The sequence below is a fragment of the Ammodytes marinus genome (assembly GCF_949987685.1).
Source record: "Ammodytes marinus genome assembly, chromosome: 19".
Taxonomy (NCBI): Eukaryota; Metazoa; Chordata; class Actinopteri; order Uranoscopiformes; family Ammodytidae; genus Ammodytes; species Ammodytes marinus.
Genome location: NC_137223.1, coordinates 12,101,168 through 12,122,244, shown reverse-complemented (window position 1 = coordinate 12,122,244; position 21,077 = coordinate 12,101,168). Strand labels below are relative to the sequence as shown.

General features: G+C 42.1%; 1 protein-coding gene across 2 annotated transcripts in view; it reads right to left on the bottom strand.

The window, feature by feature from the left end:
• The window catches only part of jag2b (jagged canonical Notch ligand 2b), a 46,092-nt gene that overhangs the window by 22,751 nt on the left and 2,264 nt on the right, over window positions 1-21,077 (bottom strand). For both annotated transcript variants that reach the window (XM_080048009.1, XM_080048010.1), the window contains exon 3: window positions 4,570-4,624. In XM_080048009.1, coding sequence (XP_079904135.1) covers window positions 4,570-4,624 — 55 coding nt within the window. The remainder of the gene's footprint in view (window positions 1-4,569; window positions 4,625-21,077) is intronic.

Sequence of the window (21,077 nt, the reverse complement as noted above, 5' to 3'; positions counted from 1 at the left end):
GCACACATCCCCAGTGCCTCTGAGCTCTCTATGTGCACTGTCATGTCGGGAGGTTGAGGCCGTTTAGCCTCTAGCGCGCCAACACTCGCATTAAAACGTTGTTTGTCTGTGTGGGGCTCGCCGCAGCGCCGGCCTCCAGAAAAGAAAGCAATCTTTATCACAGTAGGATCGAAGCTGGCAAACAATCTCTGTGGAAATAGGGGGTCTGCGATTTCCTCTTCTTCCATTGCTTTGGGCTGCAATGCGCCATAGACATTTTGAAGTGAGCAAGCAGGAACGAACACACACACACACACACACACACACACACACACACACACACACACACACACACACACACACACACACACACACACACACACACACACACACACACACACACACACACACACACACACACACACACACACACACACACACACACACACACACACACACACACACACACACACACACACACACACCTCTTCCTCTGCTTGGGACTGACACAATGTCAGACAGAATTAAGCAACAATAACAGAAATAACCCCCGGCAGTTGCCAGATAGAGAACAATGGTCTCCGGGCCCGAGCCGGGCTCTGCTACCTCTGTGTCTAAACAGTGAGCCGGGCCGCCCAGTCCACTCCGCTTCCTGCTGGATAAACACAAGGAAAACAGCCGGCTGCCTTTCCTGAGAACACAGGGGGAAGGGGACCAGAGGCACACTGGAGGACATGACGCCGGAGGAGAGGAATCTCCCTGACAAAGCCACTCACTGGAGGCTGCTGCTGCTGACTCAGGCCAGAGAATGAGTTAACTTCCAGCGGCTGTCATGCATTTCAATTTGATTTCCGATACAACTCTTATTGTGCGCAAAGGATCACCTCAAGAGTTAATGGTTCGGCAATTCAGCAAGACAATATTTGTTACTTTAAAAAAAAATACTAATTTATTCCCTAAAATATTCTTTTTAATTAACCAATGAAACCATAACAACCCAGATATGGTCACAAAGATAATAGGGTAAGGTTCAAAGAAAGAGTCAAATATCTTTCATCCCTTATAATAACAAAACAATAACGGTGAAAACTCAGTAACAGCTATACGGTCTTTATCTGGATTCTCATTTTTCTGTGTGCCACAACACACAGCTCTGCAGTCAACAGCTAAGGAGAAAAAAAAACTGTTTGCGTTAAAGCTTCTTATTTCTTTCAGCAACAGCTCGAGCTAAAAGTAGTTCATACTGAATCCTTACTACTGCTACTATAACGAAAACTGCTGCTGCTGCCTAATACATTGATTCTGACTATCTGCCAATGCTTTATTCCCAATCCGTGACCATTGGTGTCTTTTTCCTAAATTTAAAATCTGTATACCTCACTGCCTAAAAAATCATTATAATGTTAGGTAAGCCCATTGTGACTTAATTGATTTAACTGATAGCACTAACACTGAATTGATGCAGAAGCTGTATTGAATGTGCATTAGTAACGTCAATACCAGATCCTCTTAATAAGATCAGTGTGTGCCCTAATACTGATCCAGTGGAGATTGGATCCTAGTGATGACCAGATGACTCCAACTCTAGTGTGCATTTAATGTATGGTACTGCAGGCTGTAGGGCTTAAAGCACAAAGGAGAAATGTGTTGAGTATTTAATAAATTCCCATTTACTGTTCGTTTAGTGTGAACAACAATCTCTGATTTCTATAAATGAAATGGAGTGATGCATGCACTGTGATGTTTCGTGTTAAAAGGTGGAGTCATCAATTCTAGAGAATGGACGTTGTCAAAATCACTTTTGTCATCAAACTTGTATCACATTATGATCCATTACCTGTCCTTACAGTATGTGCGCCGAGAAAAAAAAAATCCAGTGTTAATACACCGCCTATTGTACACTCTGTAAAAGGGCATGTTGCTAGCTATGAATGGCGCCCCTTTGTTTACATACCCTTTGTTTACATTTGAGTTTACAGAGCCTAAGCTGTTTAGTAACACCAGATTTCCTTTCAGCGCACATATCCCGTACAGACAGGTAGCAGATTGTGAAGAGATACTCACTGATTTTGACAACACACATTCTCCAGAATGGCTGACTCCACCTTTAACCGTTCAAACAAATACAAATGAACATAATGAGTGTGACCTACACCCGGCTACAATTTTGCAACTCAGTGACCCTACAACGCTTTGCCACTACGAGAAGACTCCCCCCTTGTGATCTTCCACAGAGGTTGAAAGGAGCATTTGTTCCAGACGTTTGTGTTTCTTGAACCCGTGACATTAAGGTTGAAGTCAGCTGACGTCTGTGACCTGACTAGCTAGCAGGATGAGTGCGGCTTTCAGACAAAGAATGAAACGAACCTGACCGAGCTTCTCTTTTATCAGTTTTATCAAATTCCTTCAACATACAAATTGTTAAAAAAATTAATTAATCTGTGTTTCGGAAATGTGTGTTTGTCCTGTATCCCTACAACCTGAAAACAAATTTATCTTCATACTTGTTAGCATTTTGGCTCAGACTTTAGTGTGACTATAGCTGTAAGGAAAAAACATCAATTGGGCAGGTTCTCTAAACAACATTTAAGGCCCTACATCAATAGGGAAACAACAGAACTAATTAAGTGTACGCAATTACTGGAAGTGCCCACACGCAGAAACAAGAGACTACACAGGGCCTATGCAACAGCGTAATCAAAGCTCTATGATGTCAAAATCTATTTCTTCTCCATTGTCTGTATCTGCGAGTGGAAATGCGTTTGATGTTATGGACAAAACAGGATGCAATGAGCTATAAATAATATAAATAAGGAGCAAGTTTAGACTGGAGAGGAGGACAGTGTGCTCCAGAGCTTTAAAATCATCCATGTCCAGTACACTGCTTGCAGGCACAGTAAAAGGTATTAAGAAGAAGCCCCTTTTACACAGAGATTGCGGCATATTGACGGAACAACATCACTCCAATATGCCGGCTTTGCTTGCTTCTGTGTTATTTACACAGAACCAAGCAACGCCGGCCTGCTGGCGCATCAGTAGCCCCTTTTACACAGCGTTCCGGAATGAAAGAGGTGCTTGTAAACAGCGTCAGGTGTGACGTAAACATTTAGCGCCGCGCCGGTCAGCTGCTTTACAACAACAACACTGGCCGGTGAATTGAGAGCAGAAGTGCTGGAGCTTGCAGTAAGAGGGCCGTATTTTACTGTCTCCACAATGTGCCGGTTGATCTCGCTACGCACTGAGTCCAACATCACTGGGACTGTTAACCAAACTGACAAAATCAATCCGCTTCACCTCTGTGTCTGTGTTTGTGTGACAGGTTGGCTGTGAGCGAGTCTCTTTGTGAGGGCAGAGATCTGCCAATCAGACACACAGTGTGTGAAGTCACGTTACTGTAGGAAGAAATAAAGTGTGGATATACGCTCAGACTTAGGATAATAATAGCGGCGGCGATCCGGTCGCAGCCTAGCTTAGCCTAGCCTAGCTTTCCCATTATACAACTTCCCCTGGGCAGAAATAGACTCATAAACTCTGCAAAATGAAGCACGGGGGTTTGGATTGAGCAGCGGACCTTATGACCAGCTAGATTATACGCCGTTCCTTTTATTTGGTGATTTTTACGGGACATCAGGCCGCCGTGATTAATGTTAAACACACGTCCTTCAACTGCTAACATGTTTAGAACGTAGGCTATGGAACGTCAAACGCCCCCTGTTCCGCAACAACAAGCTGGCCGCATTTATACAGAGAGGCGGAACTGATTGCGTCGGCAATCTTACTACCCCCCGAGGTAGTAAAATTCCCGGAACAATCTCTCGCACCTTTCTTCCCTCGTTCCGCAACGGTCGCATTTATACAGCAGGGCGGAGGGCCGAAATTCCGGCATATTCCCGGCTTTCACTGGCTGTGTAAAAGGGGCTAGAGACTCATGGAAAATGCCACCATCTCCACAGATCAAAGCTACATCCACACAGACACAGTCCTCAGTAAATCCTTTTCCTCCCAGACTGGGCTACTGCTCAGACGGGAAAAAGGGGGTTGTACAGGAGTCCACCCAGCGGACATAAGCAAAGGAAAACAGGATACAGCCGGTCACGACTGACCAACAGGGCCAATATAGCAGAAAGGGAACCAAGGCTTAGGCTATATTCTATATGGAGGTGTCTTGGGGGGCTACGCTGTACATTACAACATGCTTTCCAAAGAGCTGCTACCTATAGTGTTGAGGACATTCAATAATGTTTCCATTTACGACTTGAAACATGAAAAAACTAAACACATTCATTGATTTAAAGATGTGAACTGAAAGGCTGTGGCATGATGTATGGTTGAAGCTCAATTATTCTTATTAAGACCAAGCAGTCACATAGAAATATTTAGTAATGTCTGGCCAACAGATAAGAATCCCAAAGATATTCAGTTGTACTATCATATAAAACTAATATAGTCACCACACATTCACATTTTAGTAGCCGTGCCAGTGAGATGTTGGCATCAGAATTGACGCAGATACATTTCCTGTTGATTTGACTAATCAATTCCCATCAGTGCCTGTTTATGGAAGCCAGTGAGTTGAAGTTAAAGACTTACTGTTGCGTGTGCCATTGTCCCAGTCCCAGGCCTCTACAATCAACGTATACGTCCGCTGGAAAAAGGAAAAAAGAAATTAGTCATTTGTACAAAATAGCATCTCTCTTCGTCATGTCCGCAAACACAAGGCGTAAGAGTTTGCTCATTTCTGTGCCTAAATGACTTGGTCAGATTGCAATGCTGTCCATTGCCAGATTTCATCCAGCTCAAAGCAGTTTGCGGCATCAGTAACACCTCAATGTGGGTGAGGTAGGATTAACAACTTGATATGTAATGCCGGTCTTTAGCTTAGTAGCACCAAGCTATTTTACACAACATGAGTAAATGCAATCAATCTCTTTAAGGATCTAAATCCAATTCTAGTACATGATATCTCAAGTTGCCTGTAGAGTAAATGGTAGGTATAGTATAATACGCTGAGGCAGAAGACAAAAAAAAATGAAATTCTCAGTCGACAATGTTTTATCCTTTATTTTTTTTCATTTTAAATATTAGAATATCCTAATCCAAATAAAGGAAGCTTGAAATATTTCAAAAATGTGCCACATACATGATGCCTTTACTATTTTTCTTTTTCCAACAAATCACAATGTCGTCAGAATATATTTAGGCAGTATCATGTGGATTGGTCATTTTAGCCATAGTCATGCAACCCTCTTTCCAAGCATCAGCTCACACAGACACACACATACATACATATATTATTCAAAAATCGATTTCAATTGCTACTACAGAGGCGTATACATCTTGGCCCTGTTACCAGGAGCAGCGATTGAGTTACGTTGCCAATGAAACCCAACGATTCAGAAATACGAGAGCAAGAAGTACAACTGTGGGTAAGCCAAGAGACGCTGCAGGACTGAGATGTGTAGAGAAAGGACACAAGGGAAGAGCAAACTGCCCTGGGCAGTACCAACTTCAGTGAAACTTTGCAGATGTAATACAATGACCCTTGCAACAAAAGCCCCGAAGCCACTGCATTGATGTATCACGGAGTAAAAAGACCATGTATATATACTGTGGTCCGCTAGCTGTCCATACATAGTAGACCCTATGTTTTCTGAAAGACCACCGCTGGAACCCACTTGGACCGTTTTCCCTGGGTATTTCATATGGAATTGTTAAGAAAGGCAGGCGGTCTTTCCTCAGGAGGAATAATGTCCATTAGGAAGGTGACTTTGCCAATATTAGCTGTGCAAGATGAACTCTGCCTGGCTTTGTCCTTGGTTGTCAGACAGTGAGGTAAATCAGCAGCTAAGGGGATTATCTTGTCTCACACCAAGCTATATTGTACCGTTCACCAGTGACACAGAGGTGGTGCATTTGATCAATTTGTTTTACCAGTTGCTAAAATCATTAGTTGATCAATCAATTAGTAGAGATTGAGAAGCAGAACATTTAACAAGCTTGATAATGCTTAAAAAGGGGCCATTTATCAAGCAAAATTACAAATGCAATAACTGAAATGTGAATATTTGGGCGGTTTGTAGAAGACACTAAAACAAAATGGGATGTTTTTTTTATATATATATATATACTGTATATACACTACAGTATACATATTTTTTTACTTTCATATGATTATTTGTGGAATAATGGATTCATTAAACAATTATAAAAAAAAGTTATTGCAGCTTTAGTTTTACCTGGCATCCCCAACTGCAACATCACCATGACCCCAAATACAACAATTGTCATTTATTTTGGTAGTATTTTAATGCAATTATCACATTTAGTCAATTAGACACACACTCTAATTGATACTACACACGCATTTGAAAACTAATCAAGATAACCAGCCTGTAGCAGTAATCTAGCCGGTGTGCTGCAGGGCACACTGCTAGGCAACCAGCTGACCTAAATAGCAGTCATTACGTCACCACCAGTGACAGTTGTAGTGGCCTCAGAGTGACTGCTATGACCTCTACTGTAATGTCATTGATAGGACGTTGGCATGGGGGGGTGGGACAAAAATAAATCATAAGGCAAGTATTTGAGGGACTTGCGGTTGCTTCAGTGAAGCGGGAAAGAGAATTCACAGGGAGGGGGATTGGGAAATGTGTGTGTGTGTGTGTGTGTGTGTGTGTGTGAGTCTGTGTTGTTGATCTGGGGGACCAACAAGCTGGTAGGCTGGTTGCTGCTGGGCTGTGGGATTAAGTAAGCTTGTCTGGCTGTGGGTGGTGGCGGGAGGAAGGGGAGGGGAGTGTTATTGTGGAAGACTACGGGTGACAGGATATCGGGATAGAAGATGACGGGATAGGAGTGAGCTAAAGGGCTTGGGTCAGAGTTCTGACAAAGGGGGTACAACTTGTTTAGACTGTAGCTACTGGACAGGCACGAGGCCAAAAGTAGGCTGGGGTAAGGGAGGTGGTGACAAGGAATGCTGTAGTTAGAGGAAAGGGGTATGGGTTAGAGTGAGTCCGGGGGTTTTGGCAAAGGGTGACACTCGTGCTGCTGTTGCCAGAAGCTCGGCAGACCCATCCAACTGCAGACACACAACAGATGCGGCCTCGTAAATGGATTATTTGACATGAACGTGGATCATCCCACGACATGTAGCTCGGCTTCTGACCTTTCCACCCATTCCCCCTCCCCCCACCACAAAAGGGTGGGCTACTTGCCCCAGTCTGAGCGTGTGTGTGTGTGTGTGTGTGTGTGTGTGTGTGTGTGTGTGTGTGTGTGTGTGTGTGTGTGTGTGTGTGTGTGTGTGTGTGTGTGTGTGTGTGTGTGTGTGTGTGTGTGTGTATATGCCAGTGCATACATTAACAACAACTAGAAGTGGCAGTGCATACACATTAGTGGCCGGAGATCTTGTGATGATGCTTGCCAGTGTCGCAAGTGTTGCAGACTAACCTTGTAATGAGGCAGAATCGAAGATCAAAGAAAGCACAGGTGGCCATATTGCAACCTCCATCTTTTGGGTTCACCCAAAATCCAGGCTTACCAGCATGCCTACGCATCATAAACGTTTGGGTAAATAGTTCCCTGAATCACTGTATGTGTGGGGTTGAGCAAAGCCACGGACTAGCCTGGTTTCCCACAGACCATCCCAGTCTGTGATTAGCTGGATTAAGTGACAGCTGCCCAAATGGTTTGAACAAGATAGATGGATGGGCAGGGGGATAAAGGGGAGGAGTGGGGGAGGGAAGGGGGAAAGGCTACTGAACAAAGACCCTTGTCCCAACACCATAACTCACCCCCATCCCAATCAAAACCATTGTCCATGAAGAGACACAGTCAGCACTAGGACAATTAGTGTCAGCATGTGTGCTACTGAGCCGGGGCAGAATAGTCGCATGGGCAAAGTAAAGAAAAAGCCGCCATTGGTTCTTACATGATTCCCAATCGTATATCTTAATATGGTCAAACTCAGAAAATATCCTCCATTTCAATAACCTGTCCATTTTCTCACCTGGAAAACACACGGCTACATTTGACTGTGTTAATATACTTTGTCCCAGACCACGAAGAATCCTCTGTCAGTCAGATCTCCAAAAACCTGACCTGACCCTTCTTCTAATGGATTAGAGGATTTACTCAGAGAAATCCGAGTTTTCAAGGAAATAAGGGGGCATGTTGAAAAGAGAATTGGATGTCTATGGTTAATGTAGTCAGATAAATCTCCCTTGCCATCTCTGCATTGCATGGCACAAAATGAATTCATTAATTTCAGGTACAGTCATTTTAGTCATCACAAAAGGCCATCTTAGGTAAAGGCAGAGGTTGTGATGGTGATGTCTGGGTAGAGCCACAGGTGTAGGTTCCCACGCCAGATGAGGGGTGGACGGGAGAGAGGAAGGTGGCCATTGAAATAAAAAAGGGGACAGGGAACAGAGAGAGGTGGCAGTGGGAAGTGGAAGCCGGGGCTGGTTGGGGTCACTAAGCATGGGATCTGCACGCTTCATTTTCAAAAGAGGGGTCAGCCCTCTGCATGTGGGGTGATGTGCGTGTTAGCATTCGAAGAATACTAAAGAATGCGAGATCCAGGCGTGGTGTGTAATCCCATGCAAGATACCACCCTGCCAACAATTCAGTATCAATGGAGGGGTGCATCTGCATAGTAGATCTGAGGTTTGATGGACTCATTTCTACCTCTTGGGGAAATGTCGGGACATCAAATGTTCAGCTTTAAGAAAGTATTCCCAGAAGCTGTTTCTTGATGCATTTCATGCATGCAACTATAACATTCACAAATCAGTACTCTCATAAAAACATCTGTATCCTTGAGTTATTTCTGTTCCCACGTCATTGAGAGGTGACTTTAATGTCCACCTCCCGGTTCCAAACTCCTCCACAGGGGAGTTCAACTGACATCTCCTGATTTATTGCCTTCTGATGGGACATGAGGTCATCGCAATTCCTCCAGTGGCCAGCAATCGCCGCCTGTAATCTTGATTAATCTGTGATGTCAATCCCAGTTTTTGATTTTACCAGGGCTGTTTCTGCACTAGTCCTGCAGGGGCATCGAGCTATGCCATGTCTGCTGAATAGGAAGGGCAGTGGCAATTACAGCATGGAAAGCCTCCTCTACCTCCTTGGGACAATCTTGACTCACCCTTAATTGGCATGAGTGAATAAAAACGGTCAATATACAGAATGAAAGATAGTCCCATAAAAATATGCAATCTCTGAATATACATTTGCATTTCTTACTATAATGGGTCATTGAGACCAACTGGAAGATATGTGATGTACTTGACCCTGATGATATTGAGGGCCATTAATGCATGGGACCGCAAACAGGTTAAATATCAAACTCTAGACGCCATCCAACAGCACGAGCAGAGAGGTTTCCAATGGGAGAGGAGCTTGAAGGGGTTAGTTTGGGCCTCAGTGGAGCAACTTCTTTCCAATCAAGGGTAAAAAGTAGGAACGTAATGTGAGCTTGACCAGATTCCCATTACTTCTGTCTAGAAGGTGTACTCAAAAGAAAAACTCTCTTGGTCTTCCACCCCAATCTGTTGAGAGGGAAGGATTAAAGACCTCCAGTGTCAAAATCCTTGTAAATATGGTTATAATTTTGTCATACAAGCTGGAAGGTTGTTGGCCCTTTTTAAAATTCGAAATAAACTATTTTGTTCTTGGCTTGTCCCAGGATTCCAGTAAGACAAAAATCAAGTTCCATCATTTTGTATATGTAGAATAAAACCTTTCAAAAGTATAACCTATAAAAGGACATTCAGTCTTATTCATAAATGTAAAAATTCCAAAAATGTATATCTGCTTTTTCCAAGCAACTAATACCTTCTGACAAAATTCCATTTTATAATCACAAAAACAAGAGACTTATCACACTTTAATATAGATTTAACTGGAGCTTCCTTGTCAACACACCTCACGTACACTTGCTTCTGACCCTTGTGAGACAGGCCTGCATTTTTTTTCATCATCAATTATTCTGTAGATTTATTTTCGTCCAGACTGTATTTTCATACAGACTATAGCAGTCATATCTCTGCCGGGGGCCCTGAGTACTGCACACAAGTTGCTTGCCAGAGTCCTTAGCCAAGAGCTGTCGCACTGAAGGCAAGGCATTTGGCTGGCTGGTGTATACCGGCTGTGTGCACACACACACACGGCCCATTGAGCATGCGGCTTCTATGCCAACAGGGTCATTACCCATGCACTTCCAATACAACAAACCCCTCCCCTCCTGCTGCTAATTAACCAGCGTGATCCAAGACTATGCAACACGTAAAAAAAAAATCACATACACATTTGCATAGAAAAGCTAAAAGACTTCACATTTAGTTATTTACTGTTAAACACAAAGCAAATGCAAGGCTGAATGGTGGTTAGAGTTGGGGAGATACTGCCAAGAAAGAAAAAGGGTTGGTTCATGATTTAAAGTTTAGACAATGCAAGCTGAATTTAATGGCTTCATCAACAGTAGATTGCTGTTGTGGGTGGTTATTCAAATCGGAAAATAATAGTCTTACAATGCTGCCAATCAATTAATGCCGCAATACCATTCATACTTATTTCATATCTTCATCTATCATTGTATGTGCCAACAATCGCGGGACAAACTCAAAGGACTTAAACATTCATAAAGCTGAATTCTCGTGGACTACATTCATCAATTACTTCCTCAGGTGTTAAATTGACTTAAGGAGTCAAAGAGCTCTAGCAATTGACATGCTTCGGAAACATTAACAGGCCAATTCCTGATCCAAAGCAACAGGGCACCTGACTAGAGAGCAATACAGCACCGCCTCCAGCCGAGCCCATTATCATTTCAAACAGGTTCAACAGTACGGTGACAATTTAACTGCCCATGTAATGACATGCTTTAATTACCCCCACAAGGAGCCTCTAGCACCTGCACACCATTCATTTAACAAGAGACAGGGGACGCGGTGGGCCACAGCAACATACGCTGCAGTGTTGTACTGCCTCAAAGGGCAAACAGGTCAAACGTTTCAACCACTGCTTTGGCCTGAATCACAGATTATCTTAATGTATGCTTGTACTTGGAATCAACATTTAAAAACACGGCTAAAGCAGCTTGTAAACTGTAGATATAGGGTACATACATTGTATTTGTGTAGGTACTGTAGCAATGAAAACACACAAGAGGCTACTCAGGTCAGGTTAGCGTCTTAAGCATGCATCCATAGGAAAACCTGCATCATCATGACAAACAGACTCGTATCGGGTTTGTACAAAATCCAAGCTTCTCTGCTTGTAAGCAAGGGCTGCCTAAATTATATTCATGTCATACTTTATTTATTTGTACATGGCTGTCAAACCAAAAAAAAGACATAGTTCACATGGAACAACTATCATTGCAATGCATGTCTGTCAGAAATATTTCCATGACGGCCCTTAACCAATTTGAATGTTGGTTTACACATTCAAAAAAGCCACTTGACATGATGGGCTATTCACACAGCAGTGAGGCACCCACCTAAACAAGAAGTATTTTCATACCCTGTGGCTCATTCATTTTGCTTTTGAATGCCTTGGTGGGTGGGATGCAAAAGAGGCAACAGAAATGATGGATGCCAGCAATTCATTAAGGCCCCACTTACAATTAAACACTTAAATATAATGATCATCATGTTGTAACATGGCATCATTGGTAATTTGTCCATAAGCACCATCATCCCCACCTTCCACTACCAGACTGGTATAATGAAAGCCAACAAGAGACTAAGAGACGGTTCATTTATATGCTATTTGGACAATAATGTAAGTTATGAAACCTCCCCGAGGTGGTCACTCTCAGGATAAAACTGAACCATGGTTCGGGTCAATTTTAGTGATTTTTTTATTTTTTTTATAGTTTGGACCAATGTCAGGAAGACCAATTTCAGGAATTTTCCGGAGGATAAGAGAGAAGACACAAGAGGAAGGTTAAGCCGAAAGAAAGAAGACCCGGACATCTACAAACTAATCAATTGCAAATGTAGAGTGACGCTGCTCACGAACAGTAGGTGACGACAACAGGATTCAGGCATTTCATGTATAGTTCTTGAGTGCGCCTTGACGATTGCAATGTGAAACTAAAACAACCCAGTTCAACATGTATACAATGCAACAAAGGTCCTAAGAAAGTCACATTCTGTAAAGTTTGATTTAATAAATAACTAGCCCGAGGATAAAGTCTAGCAGTTTTGCAAGATAACTAGGGAAGGAGGACACTCCAGGGAAGGAGGACACTCCCTTAGGGAAAATGGCACATTTAGGCGCGAGCAGAAACATGTTGACAATTAGTAGACAGTCACTGAAACAACGGTTGAATAAAGCATTACTTAAACATTTAAACATGAAATTCTCCAAGCAACAAACTTCCCCAACGAAACAGCTGAATCTCAACAGATTTACCACATTCTTGTAAAGACTCCGGTATGTATAACATTAACGTGCAAAGCACAAGTTAAAACATCATATCCCTGAGGAACTGAGCAACAACAACAAAAAATACCTTTTAAATGTATAGACTTTAAAAGCAGCACCGCTGTACCTTGTGTAAAATCACAGAATGAACAAAACGACGTGTTCTCAGAGGAAATCCCCACTGCCTCCTCCCCAACACACTAACACAGATCCATTTAATATTAAGAATGTAGTCAGATGGTCAGATGACATTCAGTTCAGTGGGCTGCCACAGGGCAGCTGTCCAGATCACAGTTAATACTACACTACATCTTTGTTGATGAGCGAAGCAACAACACAGATGTCAGTCAGACTTGTGAACCCTGACAACAGAAATAATACATACTGTTGATGACACAGACACAAAATGTGCAGTGTCTGAGAGGGAAGGCGTAGCTTAGAAGAAATCAGGGCATGGAGTTAAAGCGATATTGGCTTTCTCCTCACTCCTTTAACGTCACTGACACATCGATGAGCATAATAAAGTTAAGTACTTTATTGAACAGCTCACGGTTTTAAATCACTTAATTACAGACGCTTGCACGAGAGAGCATAACACACTGTGTTGTATTAATCTGTTGTAAGAATCTGTCTTTGCATGTTGGTTCTTTGACTTTAAAAATGCAATACCTTCAGCAATTTCAATCACGGAATGATAGCATCATGGCCGCCAGTCGGATCTTGTCTGCGATGCCCTAAGTGTGTGAGTATGAATCTGTGTATGTTTGTTATCAGATCAAGAATTTCATTAAACATTTATTTTAACAACTCTGCAATCCTTCAAATAAATAAAAACAGATGGAAAATGAAAAATAAAACTATGAACTGAAATGTATTATTGGAAAAGTTAACAGACATCATTCAGTCCTTCTGACTGAGGTTCTGCGGTTTAATCTTGGACATGTATGTTATGCGTTTAAATCCTCCAGTTAGTGATAAGTCAGGAATATGAATCCCCTCACTAAACACCTCATAAAAAAGGGACAATTAGGAAGCCTAGAAATGCCTCTTTGCCCATTATCAGTTGAGCCTGAGGTTGGGATGAGAATGTCTTGACCCTGCAAGCTGCAAATAAACCCTTCTCCATTACTGGAAAGCTCTTACTGTAAATTGGCAAACAGACAAGGGAGGTTCTTACTTGGCACAGAGCTGTTTGTCAGCAGATCAGAAAAACACTATTGAATGCAGACGTATGTTGCTGGTGGTTAGTATTTTTGTCTGTTGTTCAATTTGTTAAAAATATGCCAAAGGGAAATCCAACTTAATTGGGAAGCTGTGTACTTAAATCATTTTGCATGTGTAATTACAACCTCGAAAAGCATTCACTTTCACACAAAGCTGTCAGTACTGTGCGACTGGCTAATTGCATAAGCAATACAGAGCTGAATCACAGGTGAGACTAGAGTGAGTGGCTTTCCACATGCAGCAGCCCTGGGACCAGGAAGAGGGAGGAGGAGGATGGGGGAGGGAGCCACAGAAAGGAAAGCTAATTGTTTACTAGAGGCCTATGTAGCCGTCTCCTAGCAACAGCTATGACAAGCTCCGCATCAGGTGTGGCTAACCATGGCAGCCTGTGTTAGCTTTTGGCTCTGAAAGTGTGAGTGCTTTGAAAATATAGCCAACGGCAGTCTCAAGCTGACAGGGTGGCGGCAAGAGATAGAGTACAGTTAGTAGCCTACATGTACGGAGTCAGTGCTACTTATTAAAGCTACTTCTTCTTACAGTTCAAAGTATTTTGTGTGTGTGTGGGGGGGAGGGGGGGGGGAGAGAGAGAGAGAGAGAGAGAGAGAGAGAGAGAGAGAGAGAGAGAGAGAGAGAGAGAGAGAGAGAGAGAGAGAGAGAGAGAGAGAGAGAGAGAGAGAGAGAGTTGTTTGGCCACAATGATGTATACTTCATTTGGCATAAAAAAGGAGAAGCCTTCATCCCTAAGAACACCATCCCCACTGTCAAACATGGTGGTGGGAACCTAATGCTTTGGGGGGTGTTTTTCAGCCAATGGACCAGGGAACCTAATCACAGTAAACGGCACCATGAAAAAAGAGCATAACATCAAGATTCTAAACAACAACATCAGGCAGTTGGCAGAGAAACTTGGCCTTGGGCACTCGTGGACATTTCAGCAGGACAACGACCCAAAACACACAGCAGAAGTGGTGAAGAAATGGTTAGCGGACAAACACATTAACGTTTTACAGTGGTCCAGCCAGAGTTCTGACTTGAATTAAATTGAGAATCTGTGGAGGGAGCTAAAGATCAGGGTGATGGCAGTGAGACCCTCCAAACTGAAAGAGTGGAGCTCATCGCTAAAGATGAATGGGCAAAAAATACCACTGAGACTTAGGAAGCGTTTGATTGCTGTAATAGCCAATAAAGGCTTTTCTATTGATTATTGAGAAGGGTATGAATAATTTTGGACATGCCACTTTTTGTTCAAATGTAAATAAAAGCTGATTTTTTTTCCCCACAATGATGACTGATTTTAAATGACTGTGTCATTTTAAATGACTGTGTCATTTAAAATGACTGTGTCATTTAAAATACAAATTGCTGGTTGAATAAAAGTAACTTTAAGTCAAAATTTGCCAGGGGTATGAATAATTTTGGGCATGACTATATATACACTGTACAAACAAACACACACCCATTTATAAGGTACAGCGGTTAAATTTCTTATCAGCCAATCACAACACTCAATGCATTTAGAAATGTAGACCTGGACAGGACAACTTATTGAAGTTAAAACCGAGCAACATAATGGGGAAGAAAGGGGGTTTAAGTGACTTTTATATAGAAAAACATAAGATTCCCAAAAAGGAAACAATATAAATATAGAGCTCTCTCAGAAGAACTAATTGTGTTAGTGACACAAAGTTTTCCGCTTTTCTACCACAAAAATTGTTGGTGCTCAACATTATTTCAGTCATACAAACAATGTATCAAAAAAATACATAACAATTGGCAATCCATTGCCATAATTTCAGAATGCAGAAATATGAAACAATGACAGGATGCAGTAAGGCACTCTTGGTTTTATTGCAATATCTTATGTTGTTTTAAAAGTAGAACTGAATTTAGTCGGACCGTGTCTTGCTTTTGTACAAGTGACTCAGAGAAAAACGAGATGCAGAACAATGCCAGGACATGCCAGAAACACTGAATTATTTTGGCTTGAAGCTCTCGCCACTGTCACATCAAATGCACAGATAGTTCGGGTTTGTTCCAAGAAAAACAATCAGCAGGTCTGTGCAGATTGACAGCGTTGAATCAGATTGTCTAATTCCTCCCACTTCTTGATCAGCCCCTTGAGACTGACAGCGCAGCGAGGGAACGCAGGGGCAGCAGACCAAACAAAAACAACTTGGTTCATACAGAAATATGGGAGGGTTTAAATGATCTTGCCTTTTATACCAACACATTCTAATTAGAAATCTTCAGGAGCTCAATGCTTCTAAAGTAACGATCAGGCTTTCTGATGAGGTTGGTGGCTGTTGCAGATCAATTACAGGTCTGACTACCGACACGCATCTATTTACTAGCCGAGGGAGGTCTGATATATATCCAGGTTTGGAGCCTATACCGTTACAGGCAGTGTCGCATCAAACGGACGTAAGGCTGATGTTGCTGAGAGGGGGCGGGGAAGGAGAGAGAGAGAGAGGAGAGCGAGAGAGATGCAATTTCATTAGTGATCAAATGGACGGAAGACGTGACTCTCTCCCCTGAAGTGCTCACACAGCATGGGCCAACGAAATGGAAACTCAGTCAGAGACCAAGAACGAGGCCTTTACTCGGTCAGCTCACAGCCGGGCCGTGTTTATCGTCAACGTCTATTTCGTAGAGATAATGTACAGTATGGATAGGGCGATATAGTCAAAAATGTTATCACGATAAAAGTGCCATATCAGTCACTATCGTTAATTATCGCGATACATGTAAAATTCATTGTTTCTTCCAGGTTTAGAGTCTGATTGTTGCCCGAGTGAAATGGAATTGTGGTTTAAACTTAAAGTTGAAAAAACTGATACCGTTTGAGATGATGAAACAAGTTTGTGCTTCTTCAGAGGCGACTCGCCTTGCCTTAGCAACAGCAGTCGTCACTAACTACCAGTCCAATAGCACTGTTGCTACTAACGTCAAAAATGTAGCTTATTGGTTGTACAAGTGTTGACGGGCTTAAAGTGACTCCCTTTGTTTACATACCAAGCCTGCCTCTATTCCTGCAACATGATTGGCTAAAGTCTTCTTCGTTTTTTGTTGGCTCATGGCAACTTGCCATAGAGGTGCATTAGCGCCACCCCTCTCCCAGTGTATGGGTAGTTTGATGAAATCAAACTTTTGGTATATTTGTATGGAGGAATATTACAATCGAGGTAGTATTTGTTTAAATTTGTTTCGCCCAACCCTAGGTCCCCATACTACTGAATATCTCCAATAACACGGTTCCATTTTGGGGAATAAGCTTTCTTTGGAGACACGAGGAAATTAGCTTAGAGGGTAGCATAAAAACTGGAGGGGCTTTAAACAAAGCCAGGCGCAGCAACTGTCAGCCACCTTGTTGGCACAGCATTGTTGCCAGGCAACCAGCACCACTTTTTCCCTTCTTACAGTTTCTGTTTGTTTAGGAATTAAACAAATATACATACAATCATAGTAGTTGTGAGCTTTCAGGGTGTCAGTAGGTAGGCCTACTTAAAGCTATGCTGCCAACGCTAAAAACCATTGCCATTCCTATCAGCTTTGCACGCAGCCTACCTTTGTTTGCAGGGCTAGCTACATGCAACTAAGATGGTGAAAACCGTAAACATACCTGCTAAACATCAGAATGATAGCACCGTGTTTGTTAGCATTTAGCCAAGAGCACAACTGCGTCCATGTTTAGCATCATAGCCCCGAGAGCACGGCAGTAGACAGTTGTTGATATCGTTTTACTTTTCTTTTTTTTTTTTTTTTTTAAGAGAAAGGCTCAGTGTTCTGCCCTGTATCCGGTCTTTCTGCCAAATTAAGCTAACCACATCCTGGCTCCAGCTCAATACTTAAGGCAAAGATATGAGAGCAGCATTCATCTTCTAATATCACTGTCCAAATGAGATTAATTTTATTTCATTTAAAATGTAGCGGTGGGCCTACTATACAAATGTGAAATAGATAATTCGCAAAAAAAAAAATGCTCAATTGGGTATATTCCTAATAAGGAAGTGGCAAATTGTCTCTCTTTAACTGTGGATAAAAATCTATTTCCCTTTTGTGTCACTGATAACAATCTAAATTGCACCTTTACAACAGACTATAAAAAAGAGAAAGCAGAAGCAGAGTGCATTTACTGTAAACTCAAACGTGTGGGGAAACACTGTGTGTAGGCTGAGCTGAGAGGAGGCTGCTGCAGCATCAATAGTCAGACGTTGGCAAGACAAGCCAGAGCTGGAGAATCACTGGAAGCCCTCCAAAGAAAAGATAAGCATTGTGCAATCTGAGTCAAATCAGCCATTAGCGAGTGTGATGATAACTGGGCAGAGAAGAGAGGTGTCTACGATGTGTCTGTCATCACTATAGAAGCAGCCTTTCCCAGAAATGAAAGATGATTTTCCACACCGGAAGATGAAAAATGCTCTTTGTTAATTGTCCGAGTTGCCTATTCAGAATATTTAAAGATGTCTAAGGGTGTCGTTAGAACTTATTTCAAGGTAAATTTAGAAATAATTTCTGTAGAAACATTTTCAATGTAACTGGAACAATCTTGAACAAAGCCCATCAGAGTGATAGAGTGATATTTAAAGATATGTTTTGGGCATTTTTAAGCTTTATTGTGCAGAGAGACAGAGGTGAAATGGGGCAGAGAGGGGAGTGACATGCAGAGAACGACCGCGGGCGGGAATTGAACCCGGGTCTGATGCTGGGCCCGGCCCGGGGGGGGGGGGGGGGACACGCCCTACCAACTGAGCTAAGGGCGCCCCCAGTGATAGAAGTCTTTGTTGACTTAGACAGCTACAGTTACAGTTAAACAATTTAAGTGAACAGTTAAGTGATCATTGTGTCCTTGAGAAAGCTCTCCCGCTCCCAACTTGACTTACTGACACACTTACAGTGCCAAATGAATCCCTGCGTTCAAAATTACATACTTTCTCTTTTTACTGAACTACATACTTTAGTATGCTGGTTTGCATACTACATAATGCAATTGGTTGTATTAGGACCTCGGGGTTCTTTTCGCATTCTGTATTTGTGCATGTTTTGGGATATCCTAAATATTTTTCTGGCATACTAAAAAGTATGAAAGTATGTACTTGGAACACAGGGAATGTCAGTTTTCTCAAAGAGAACAGCATATGCAGTTTGCATGTCTATGATTGTATATGACTATGGGCCACATGCTGTAGGCTATCAATGTAGAAATCAGATCAGAAAGGGTTGTTTACACTTTTATTTATAAGTAACATTTCTAAAGATGTAATTTTTCTTGTGAAAAAATGCCTTTACCCTCTCATTTTCTGACTGTTTCAGATGCAGAGTTCAGGATGGCAGAAGAGTCCGGCCCTCGTGGAGTTTCCACGGGTGTTTACAATGGGCAGTTGGCCAGATGACACAGCCAATAGTACGTACACTGCATCTTTGTTTCTTCAGAGAGGAAAGTGACAACGCCACAGCAAGTGACCCCGCAGGCCTGTGTTGTGACATGGCACTCATAGTGCACCGTTATCAGCCTGGGCCACTTAGCAGAAACACAACACACCAGAATAGCCCTCTTCACCTCTGCCTCAAGGTGTTAGTCAAAGAGACTACCAGTGGTTCATATACTTGATGATGAATGTGAAGACATGTTAGGGTTTTTAATGCACGTCGTAGCCTTCCCATATATCCATAGTTGGCCCCAGTAAATTGGTTAGCCCAGGTGTGGTAATCTTCCCACCTGGTGGTATAAACAAAAGCCTCCCCCATTAAATAAAGGGCATGTTCTGAGTGAAATCACACCTTTACCATTTTACCCTGAAGCTTAAATGTGAGAAAAGGTGGCTGTTCATTCTCTAAGAGCCTCTGCAATAAATAGCTGAGGGAAATCATTGAATTAAAAAAGACGAAACCTAGATCGAATATGTGATGACTTCAACACAAAAGACTAGACCCATTATTTTACCGATTATGGATATCAAGGTTGAGCAAATATACAGAATGTATGTATTATCCTTAAATGTTTTATTTCAAATTTCAAAAAAGCTTTTGCCAAAATAAGGCAGCATGCATCTAACCATGTACTGATTATTAGTTTTGACGAATCAATCTATCATTTGTTTTTTTTGGAGAAATGGTCTATCACAAGCTCTGTGAACTAAAGGTGAGATCGCTGAATGTCTTGTTTTGTCTAATACCTAGAGGTATTCAATTTGCTATCATAGAAGACTAAATTAGCTTAGATTTTTTGCCATACAAAAGCGTTAACCGATTGAGATAAATCTTATATTTATTGCCGCCCTAATCTAGTTGGGCAACTAATGATTATTCTGCTGATTAATTGATAAAACACTTGGTCTATCAAATTGACAGAAAAATGCAATTTCCCACAATCAAAATGTCCTGAAAACAATTACCACGTTATTTTCCAAACAATAGTCTAATAGCTAAAGATATAAGGTATGTCCTCACATGAGAATAAAGAGAAGAACTAGAACATTTGGGGCATCTTTGCTTAGAAAATGATTAATCAACAATCAAAATAGTCGTTTCAATACTTTTTCCCATCAATATATCCTTTCAGCGCCAGATCGGTTCACTCACACTCAATATTATGAACAAGAGCTGGAAGTCAAAAAAAAAAGACTGGAGAGCATCCCACACCAACACACATCTAAAAAGGTGTGTTCAGAAGCACACCTCATTCGCCTGTCTTATCCGATCAGCTATCACTCAGACTGCGATGACGTATGACTAGCTTTAATTGCCTTGAAGGGGCCACCAGGGGGCCACCTGGCACCCACAGCAGAAGAGGGAGCTGTGGGGTGCAGAGGAGGATGGGTGTGTGGGGGGGTTAAGGTGTCAAAACCAGCCAGCAATACACACACACACACCCTGAACCACAGCCCGGAGGCAATGTTCACTTCATCTGAACACTCAGCAGCATGATGTCACTCATTCATCACAACAAAAGAGAGTTAATAGGAGCATCCATCCAACACATACGACCGCTGCGCCCTGAACATCACACCAGACTCCTGTGAAAATTTGGCAGTTTATTTTAGCCTTGCATAAAAGTAAAAGTCAGATATACCTCATGTAGTCTTTTCTGAATCATTTCAACTCTGTATAAATCCAAACCGCTTATCTATGCATTAAATCAACTTTGGCTCTGCCTGGTATCTCTAACAAAAAAGGTAACAGTAGTGAACAATATGGGCCAATCCTTAAAGCCCCAATACAGCCATTTCAACTTGATGGATTGTATTTTAATGAAATCTAACTCAGTCATGAATCAGCCAAAATGTTCTGGAGGTTAACCAGCTTTGCTGAAAAAAAAAGGTTTCTCTACAGAGAAGTATAGCAACAAGAGTTCCCCTTCCAGGGTCTACATATCAAAGCAGTTCCCCCAGTCTAAATACCCTATCATGGCCTTGGCAGGTGCAAGCTGCTGGTGGATTGGAACA